Here is a 10,734-nt window from a genome sequence, read left to right on the forward strand (position 1 = left end):
AAACGTTTGCCATTCAATATTCCTTTTCACAGATTTTCACTGTGTTTAAGGAAAACGTTAAGACTTAGCGCCCACAGCAAAGAGCAAGTATCAAAAATCAAATGAGTTTCCAAAAGAAAAAAACGTTATCTCTCAATACAAATAAAACTTGGCAAAGGTGTGGCCCACCCCTCTCTGCTCCACCATTTTCAAATAAGCCACCTCTGCCTTCATGGACTGCGAGCTAGTGGCTCCGGGTTGTGACACCACTACATCCCAGCTTCAAATCTCCCTTGCAGGCCGTTTGGGGACAAATAGTAAAATAAGCATCCTAAACTACAAGTCATGAGACTGCTCAGGAACAATCTTAATTTGCATACTGGAATTCCAGCAGAAAATACTTTCAACCGTTTTAGATACAATAGGTTCAGGTAAAACAGCGCTGCCTTGCCAACCACTGCAAGGTTATACCTTGACACAGCCACCCAGAAGCCATCTGAGAATCCCGCGGCTGGCGGAAGTGGACGGAGCCGCAGCTGCGCAGTCAGTCGCGCCGGGTGTGTGCTCAGCCCCGCCCCCAGAGGCGCCGCGCTCCCTGACAGCCAGCGGGCGTCCACACGCTGACGCGCAGGCTGCGGTCGCGCAGGCGCAATTGGGGCGCCTTCGCGGCTCCGGCCCCTTTTACCCTCGCGTGTTCTGTGTGTTTGGTTTGCCAAGCGCGGTTAGGCCTGGCAGGTGCTGAAACCCCGGGGTCGTGGACCCCGGCCAGGTGCCAGCAGCACGGAGGCTCAGGATGTCGCGGAGGGCACGGGGTCGGGGGCTGCCAGCGGCGTGCCCCACCCCGCGGCCCTAGCCCCGGCTGCGGCTCCCACCCTGGCGCCAGCCCCGGTGGCGGCCGCGGCCTCGCAGTTCACCCTGCTGGTGATGCAGCCCTGTGCTGGGCAGGACGAGGCCGCAGCCCCCGGGGGCAGCGTCGGGTCGGGCAAGCCCGTTAGGTACCTGTGCGAAGGGGTCGGGGATGGCGAGGAGGAGACTGGGGAGGACGAGGCAGACCTGCTGGACACCTCAGACCCTCCGGGGGGAGGCGAGAGCGCAGCTAGTTTGGAGGATCTGGAGGACGAAGAGACCCACTCGGGGGGCGAGGGCAGCAGCGGGGGCGCCCAGAGGCGGGGCAGCGGCGGGGGCAGCATGAGCAAGACCTGCACCTACGAAGGCTGCAGCGAGACCACAAGCCAGGTGGCCAAGCAGCGCAAGCCGTGGATGTGCAAGAAACACCGCAACAAGATGTACAAGGACAAGTATAAAAAGAAGAAGAGCGACCAGGCCCTGAACTGCAGTGGGACCGCTTCGACTAGCAGCGCGGGAAACGTCAAACTCGAGGTATCAGACTTAGCTGAGGCCTGGGGGTGGGATGTGGAAGAAGAAACCCAATCTTAACCCAAACCCCATCTCCAGGGCCTGCCCACCCGCTTCCAAATGGGTCAGGCTGCAGTGACTGGGTAAGTGGTTGGGAATTAGAGTGTTTGCCCTAAATTAAAGTTTATACCAACATGTGCAAAGCGGTAACAGTTCTGTTGCACCCATGTGATAGGTGCAGAAATTTCAGTAAAAATAATATGACATCGGCAGAGCTGTCATAGATCTCGGATATGCCTGGAAGGACATAGAGTAAATGATCAGTATGGGTCATCGCTAAAGAAGACTTAGGAACCTAGATAAGTTGGTACTTCTGCAAAAGTAATTACTCTGTTCTCAGTATTCGGTTCTCCGTGCCTCTATTCATAATACTTCTGTACTTAGTACTTTGTTTTTAGTGTGCTGTTCTGTTAACCCTTTTCTTAGTACTCTATTTTAGTACTGCTATTCTCAGTGCCCTATCTACAGTATCCCTGTACTTAGTACGCTTTTCTTACAACTCTGTTCCCATTACTCCTGTGTTTAGTCCCTTGTTCTCATGTTCTCATTACCTCAATACTTAATATGCCTTGTTCTCAGTATCTTTGTTCTTAGTACCCTGTTCTCATTACCCCTTTTCTTAGTACCCCTAAGAGGGGGGTAAAAAAAAAGGATGATAATGGGGTATAAATATCAAAAAACTTTTGGATTGTTTGATTTGAACTGAGTCGAAGGTAAAACCAATGTTCTGGAGTTGGACTTATGGGTGCAAATCCCTGTTCCATCATTTGCTGGCTGTATGGCTTGAATAGGTTATTAAACTGTAAAATGGGCTTTAAAATAGTGTGTCATTCATAGTGCTGCTGTGAATATGTGAGCTATTCCATAGTGTTCACACAGTGTCCAGCAGCTGGTAAAAGTGTATAAACCGTAGCCATTATTATTGTCTTGTTACTGGTATACTTTGAGTATGTTACAGATAAGCACATATTTCTTCTTGTGTGAGCTATATAATCCCTCAGTGTAAAGAAAAATTTAATTTTGTTACAAGTGATCCAAGCCAGGCATGGTAGCAAATGCCTGTATACCCAGCTGTACTTGGGAAGGTGAGGAGGGAGGATTGCTTGAGAACCAGGGGTTTGAGGCTGGTGTGAGCCTGTTAGCATCACTGCACTCCAGCCTAGGTGACATAGTGAGACCCTATCTCTTTAAAAAAAAAAAAAAAAAAGTGATCAAAAGAAATTTTTTTTAACTGTAAGGGTCCTAGGATGTATTAGGGTCCTAGGATATATTCTCTAAGTCTTTAAATTTCTTAGTTTCAGGCTGAACTTGAAGTGCTCCATTAGGAAAATATTAGACCTTGTAATTGTTTACAAATGTAATGTTCTAGGCCAGGCTCAGTGGCTCATGCCTGTAATCCCAGAACTTGGGAAGGCCAAGGAGGGAGGATCACCTGAGCCCAGAAGTTCGAGACCAACCTGGGTAACATAGGGAGACACCGTCTCAACCAAAAATTTAAAAAATTAGCCAGGTATGGTGGCACATGCCGGTGGTCCCAGCTAAAGTGGAAGGATCACTGGAGCCCAGAGGTTGAGGCTGCAGTGAGCCATGACTGTGCCACTTCACTCCAGCCTGGGTGACAGAGCAAGACTGTCTCAAAAACAAACAGTAATATTCTAAATATATCTAAAATCTACAGTTGCCAATGTGTCATAATTCATACTGGTTAGGACTCAGTGACTTCTATTTTCATTAAGTTTTAATCTTTTGGGTAAGAGGACTCCTTTGAATATCTGATGACTTAATGAACACTCTTCCTAGAAAAATGCATTATGTAAGTTTAATTTTGCATACTAATTCATGGGCTCAGGACTTCTGTAATCATAATTAAAAAACCCCCTCAATCCATATTCTTATAAAATAATATGTTTTACCAAATCTCTGATTAAAGGGATTTAGGGAAATAAACATCTGAAAAAGAATGAAAGTTAGTAAAGGTGATCAAGTTTCTTCCTTAGTAAGTTCCACAGGTGCTCATTCACTTCAGAATTCTTTAGAGAGAGAGCAAAATAATGCTTTTATTTTCTTTCTTTTTTTTTTTTTTTTTTTTTTTTTGAGACAGAGTCTCACTCTGTGTCGTCCAGGCTGGAGTACAGTGATGTGATCTCGGCTCACTACAACCTCTGCCTCCTGGGTTCAAGCAATTCTTATGCCTCAGCCTCCCAAGTAGCTGGGACTACAGACGCACACCACCACACCTGGCTAATTTTTGTAGTTTTGGTAGAAACATGGTTTCACCATGTTGGCCAATCTGGCCTTGAACTCCTGGCCTCAAATGATCCTCCCACCTCAGCCTCCCAAAGTGTTGGGATTACAGGCGTGAGCCACTGCACCCAGCCTAATAATACTTATTTTCAAGGAAGAAGTATACCTATGGCTGCTTACTTTTTTTTTTAAACTACCTAGCATTTACATCTACAGTAAAGAAAATGTATAAAAGACAAATGGATACTGAATTAGAATCTCCCTCTGTATTTCCCACAAAAAGAGCCTTAATAATTTTACTATTTTGTTACTTATTTACTTATCTAATTTTTAGAGATGGGTCTCACAGTATTGCTCAGGCTGGCCTCAAATTCCTGGGCTTAAGTGATCCTCCCATCTCAGCCTTCCAAGTAGCTGAGATTGCCACTCACCACTGCATCCAGCTTCACTATTTTAAAATAATTTACATAACTTTTTAGGGAAGAGAATTAATTGCTATAAACAACAAATAATAGCTTACTATCGAATTTGTCTTATATTGTGGGATACTTTATCAGTTCTGAGGAGACTGCAAGATCTGTAAGTCTTTATCTTTGTTGAACTAAGTGAGTGTAAAGCAAATAACAGTGCCAGTCAGGATATAATAAGAGCCAACTATGTAGACCTTTTTCCATAGTTCAGAGGAGGATAGATCATTGTAGGCTGAGATACTCCAGAAAGGCTTTGCAGAGGAACTGTGACTCAGTATAAACCAGAAAGGATGGGTAATAGTTTATGCTTAATAAGCTGAGTTTCTTATGTGCCAAGCACTGTGTTAAGCTATAAATGGAGTCTCACAACCCTTCAGCAATGGGATAAGTACTGTGTTTTACATATATGGAAACTGAGGCACCGAGAGGTTAAAGAATTTGGCCTAGGTCAAAAAGCCAGCAAATACTGTACTCAAACACAAACAGCCTTATTCTAGAGCCTTCACTTTTACTCCCTTATCCACTGCTTCCCTAGAATTCTGGTAGGTAAAAGGAAAGAGAAGCACATTTTGGTAAAGTGAAGCAGAAATACAGAAAACACTTTTGAGAAGATAGCAAGTGGACTGTTCTAGCTAAAATGTAATAGTTGGGTGGAAAATTCATGAGAGAGAAATTTGGAAAGATAAGTTGAAACCAGTTTTTTATAGGATTGAATGCCAGGCTATGGGATTTGGGTTTGGAGTCTTTAAATGAAGTGTTCTAATCAGGAAGTAGCAGAGGATCCTACCCCGATGGAGTGGGTTAAAATTGAGAGCCTATAAATTTTGACTCTTCTGCTATATTGTGAGCAGCAAGGTTAGAAAGTAAGGTCTCTATTCCAATGAAGGATTTATTAAGGTTAAAAAAATTAAAGAAATTAAGGTATCTAAAATTAGTATTTCTTATACAAGTCAAGGTTAAATAAGGAACAAGTGTGTATAATGTCTACCTCACAAATCTAAGAAGTATGCTATATGAGAAATGCATAAAGGGACTAAGGATGAATGAATTGACCTCCACTGGTGGGATTGTTGTTATTAAATGTCTAAAAAGCAAGTAAGATAAGCAGTAGACTTCTATGGCATAGTTCTGAGGTAACTAGAACTCTTAGGCATAAATCACAAGGAATATATATTTCAGCTCAGCTTAAGTAAAGCTACCTAACATTCTACCAAAACATTAGAGCTATTAAAAACCAAATGAAGTGCAGCAAAAGTGGTAAACTCTGTAAGACAGAAAGCGTTAAAAATTTTTGAAAAAGAATTCCAACATCTGTACAAGTCTGTAGCAGATGACTAAAGATTGTTTTCACTACAGCCTTCTCTATCTAATTCAGTAGCTAATATTTTGTGATATTAACCTTTTGAATCTCTGTAATGAGGTTGTGAGGGCAGAGGGTACTGCACCATCAAGTCAATTTCAGCATTCCATTATCATGCACATAAAAATGAAAGAATCTCATAAATAAAATCAGCTCAGGGATTGGTGGGGTAGGAAGAAATTATTTTTGTTTCCTCTGAGTATTAGAATTTTCTTTTTACAGTTTCTATATTTTGAGGCCTAAAATGTCTAGGGATGAAATATTTTTGTAATATTAGATTGGTTAAATTCTTATAAGGTATGGCTTTCTGATAAAATATTTATAGTTTTATATTTGTTTAGTAAGAATTTTGGATGTGGTATTGTAGCATAGTCTTGTAAGACTCAGAATATTTCAGTCAACTAAACAATATTTTGTTATGCCAGCAAAATTACAAGTATTTAAGATGCTGTAGGTAACTGGGGGTACATATTTGGTAATAAGTACTGCTGATTTTGTTTTGGGGTGTTGAAATCTCAGGGTAATGGTATTATTTTAGAACTTACCTGTTTTGTCCATACAGATGGCAGGAGAATATTTATACTAGTGCTTTTTCAAGCAAGTTTATCTTTTTTTTCTAGTGACTTCTAAATTTTGAAAGCTTTGGTTATCAATTACTTCTTTAAATGATATTTTACTACTTCCCCATTTGTTTTGGTTGTTAAATGGGTAAAAAGCTATCAATTAGGTATCTTATTGAGCAGTATATGATTTGCCTCTGAGTTCATATATTTCATCCAAAGGCAAGCAGATTATGTTTTGGCCTGGATAGCTTTATATGAACAGAATGGTCAATTCACTTGGCATTTTTTGTAATATTGAAAATAGGTCACAAGCGACTCTGCCCCAATCTTAGTGGCCTACCTCTCACACAGTATCAATTTTGAGACCTATCAAGAGACTAAAGAACCCAGGTTGAAGATCTGGAAGAAAAGGGAACGAGGAAGAATGTTACATAAAATTAACTGCTGATACCTTGCCTTATGATAATGAAGGACTTTCCCAAACTTCATAGAGTCTGGGCAAGAGGATGGAAGAAATGCAAAGACCTGTTCATTACATCACTGAAATACCTGTAATCGTGAATTATAACATTAACTGTTTATCTATTTGCATTTTTATCATTTATCCCAGGAAAGTGCAGATAACATACTCTCCATTGTTAAACAGAGAACAGGATCTTTTGGGGATCGTCCTGCAAGACCTACTCTTTTAGAACAAGTGTTAAATCAAAAAAGACTGGTAAATATCTGTTTGTAAATCAGTTATAAATGTGTTAACAAACATTGTTTGTTATAAATGGAACTATTGAGATTTTTGAGATTTTAGCTCATATCATAGTATACATCAAAATAAATTCCTAATAAGGAGTGAAAATTTTTAAAAAAAGAATCAGAAATTTACCTCAATCTGTAATGAGATTTTGTTTAGCTTATATAGATGGAATCTAGAGAAAAGATTATAAACTTGACTACATAAAAATGAGTACTGTAGTTTAAAGAGCAAAAATATCTACAACAAATATAAAAGACTATGGTTAATGTGGCTGGTATTTTATCACATAAAATATTCCTGGTTGGGCCTGGTGGTTCATGCCTGTAATCCTAACACATTGGGAAGCTAGATGGGAGGATCACTTGAGGCTGGGAATTTGAGACTATTCTGGGCAATATAGTAAGACCCCATCTCTACAAAAAAATTTAAAAATCAGCAGAGTGTGATGGTATATAGCTGTAGTCCCAGCTACTCAAGAGGCTGAAACAGGAGGATTACTTGAGCCCAGGAGTTTGAGGCTGCAATGAGTTGTGATCATACCACTATACTCCAGCCTAGGCAACAGAGCGCCCTATAAATCATTAAACATGATCTCAGTTTCCATATATATATTTCATATATATATATATATACACACACATATAAAATATGCGTACCTCTTTGACAGCTTCACTCTTAACTGTAAAGAAAGATTATAAAAATTCCTATAATTTGATGAGGAAAAAACTTTGGCTTTAATACATTGCAAAAGAAACAAACAACAAAAGGCAGAATACCATTAAATAATATGGAAAGGTATTCAATATCAGCAAAAATAACAAACAAAAAGCGAAAATTACTTAAACGATTACACACAATGATGCAGTGATGTTGAGGGTTTCATGAAATGGAGATTCTCATGCAGTTAATGGCATTATATATTGGTACAGCACTTTCAGAAAGCAGTTGGTCACTGTGTACTAGGAGTCATCCTTTTTGACTCAGACATAACATTTAATGTGAAGACATTTACACAACATAAATCCTAAATATAAATAGAGTTAAACATAAAGATATTGCCGAGAATATATTTATCACAAATAATAAAATGGTATTTGTGATAAATATATTCGCGGCAATACCTTTATGTTTACTATTTATCACAAATATATTTATCACACATAGTAAAATGTCTAACAGTATCATAACAGCTAAGATAATTTTAAAACAAAACTAATAAATAGAAAATGTACTAAGATATAATTCATATAATCTTAAAATCAGCATTTAATGATAGTATGTCCACATTATTCAGTTTATCTTTTTGCAACTTATATGTAAGTATCTTATTATAAAAACATTTTACAGAAGACTGTGACTGGATGAATGCTTGAGCCGAGGAGTTCAAGACTGCAGTGAACCGTGCTCGTGCCACTGCACTGCACTCCAGTCTGGGCAACAGAGTGAGACTGTGTCTCTAATTATAATATATTAATCGTAGTCTGTTATATTTGTTGTATATTTTAAAATGATGAGTGTACAGAAAGGTATTGGATGTTTTAAAGCAGTTATATTAGGGGTTTTTTTTCTCTGAAATTTTGGTATATACTGATATATATGTATATGCACACACACAATTTTTAATTTCTTTATGAAGACTTAGTTGGCTGTGCCTTATGAATGAGAAACTTGACATACAGCACTAGTTTATACGTATGTACAAACTAGCATTTAGCTGCCATTTTCACATGTGGCCCCCTTTCATCTCCATTTTTTTCTTGCTGTAATCCTGGGTCAGTGCTACTTTTAGCTCTTTGCTTTTACATATTTCAAGAGAGTATATTTGCTGGCATATCACAGAAGGCGTTTGCTTTGTGCCCAAAGTCACCAATAACAGACTTCACCCATTATTTTTAGGTTTTAGTGTTTTGATGTATGACATCACATTATTTTCAGTTTGCAGCTTAATTGCAATACATCAGACCTAAAAGTGATTTTGATTCAGGCATATTTTTGTAAACATTGTATCATGTGTAGGGATACATCAGAGTAATTTCATAGTGTGAAAACAATCTAATCACATAAGAATAATGCTATTAATAATTTTTTTCTTTTTTCTTTCTAAGTCGTTGCTAAGAAGTCCAGAAGTAGTGCAATTTTTACAGAAACAGCAACAACTATTAAATCAGCAAGTTTTGGAGCAAAGACAGCAGCAGTTTCCAGGAGCATCAATATGAGGGAACTTATCGAGAACATCTACATGGTTTTTGTCTTATTGTAATAGATGAACATATTTTTTTTTACCAAAGATAAATGGGATAATAATACATGCCTATAGAACATAAACATTTTCCTGTAAATGTATGTGTGCATTTGGGGATGAATAAGTATTGCACTTTGTGCATCTAATCTTTCAGATTACTATAGTTTGAAGAAGTCAGCTTATCTTTCCAAAATAATATTTAATTACAATGTTTAAAAAAAAATATGTACCTCTTCAGTCATTGTTACTGAAGGTAATGATGCAGTTACTTTCTGTGGAAGTCATAAAGTTAATAGATATTAATCTTGAAGCACCTAGCTCAGTGGTTCTCATCAAGGGTCAATTTGATTGTCATAGTGACCTTAAAAACTGCTGATTTTTAGTGAGTGGCCAAAAATGCTAAATGTTCTGCAGTGTCGGGGTAGTCCCACATACTAAGAATTGTCCTATTCACAGTGCCAATAACACTCCTAAGAAATGTTAATGGCTGTTTTGTGGTACTAACATGTAGTTGGGGCACCTATAATAGGGTTCCCCTAATACCCTTCCCTTGCAGTTAAGACTGAAGCTGTCAGAGAGGTAAGCACGTTTTATATAGATAAGGAAAGTGATTATTGTTTAATGTCTGTGAATTCAGGATGTCTACCTCTTTTCAGAGGTGTGCTAGTAAAACCTGAGGGATTAACTGGGATGTCCCACAGCCGGCTTCTCTCTTTCATGTTACCTGTTAGAGTTGCTCTCTTAAAGCAGACACCCTTGTGTACTGAATTTGTGAGCACCATAGATCTCAGCCTGCCAATGCCAAGACAAAATTATTTTTCATATACTTATTTTTTATTAAAATGAAAAAAATCCTTTTCAAAAGAGAGATCCTGAAAATTAAATTCACACTCCAGCATTTTGTCATTGTTTTTCAAAATTGAGCTATCTCAAAACTGCTATTTCCTGTAATGTTCAAAAATGGTAGGTGATCTAGATACTTTTTTCTTATACTTTCTCCTAGGAAAACTTTAAAAAGGCAAACTTACCAATAGGAATAACATATTAAATGTCAAGAGAATATATCCAATATTAGGATAATAAGTGTATGTATCTCAAGTTTAACTGTACAAAAATTTGTTAGTCACTTGGTTTTTAACTTCTATGTATTAAACTTAGTCATAGCTATTCTAAGAAGTGCTTATGGAGAGCAAGAATGTTTTAGTTCATTTTTAATGTGTGTGTTTTTACTTGCATTTCTGTTCAAAACACTTTTAACAAAATTAATTCATTAAAGTCCAATTGTTAACCTTTGAGTTGGCTGATTTCTTTATTCTGTTTTTTAGTTTATTCCTACCAGATGCAGAGGAATTCTACTATTTGTTGTTGTTAGTTTATTCTCATACTTAAGATGGCGAGAGTTGTTTTTGAAGCTTCAGTTATCGTTTATGATGAAAACGGTTAGCTTATGCTTGTTCAGATGGAATAATGGGAAAGTAGGGAAATGGGAAACGGATGGAAACAGGAAAGGAGGGAAAAGAATAATGAGAGCTGAATGAAAAAGGACTGAATTTAAATATTTATAAGAATTTATGATGATGAGTAATGAGTAGAATTTTGGGTTGGGAACATAGCCATACAACCATATAGTTGATTCTCACATACCATGCCAAGGAATCTAGACACAAATGACATGTGTATGATTCCATTTACATAAGTAGAAAAGCAGG

General features: G+C 38.2%; 1 protein-coding gene across 1 annotated transcript; it reads left to right on the plus strand.

Annotated features, from left to right (window-relative positions):
- The first annotated feature begins 211 nt into the window (after positions 1-211).
- Positions 212-10,320, plus strand: RFXAP (regulatory factor X associated protein). The gene is made up of 5 exons (XM_032294346.1): positions 212-296; positions 396-616; positions 706-1,359; positions 6,643-6,750; positions 8,889-10,320. Exons 1-5 carry the CDS (start codon positions 212-214, stop codon positions 8,997-8,999), a joined length of 1,179 nt encoding a protein of 392 aa, XP_032150237.1. The 3' UTR covers positions 9,000-10,320.
- The last annotated feature ends 414 nt before the right edge of the window (positions 10,321-10,734 follow it).

This window comes from Sapajus apella, unplaced genomic scaffold (assembly GCF_009761245.1).
Source record: "Sapajus apella isolate SASKATOON/1434 unplaced genomic scaffold, GSC_monkey_1.0 scaffold32, whole genome shotgun sequence".
Classification (NCBI taxonomy): Eukaryota; Metazoa; Chordata; class Mammalia; order Primates; family Cebidae; genus Sapajus; species Sapajus apella.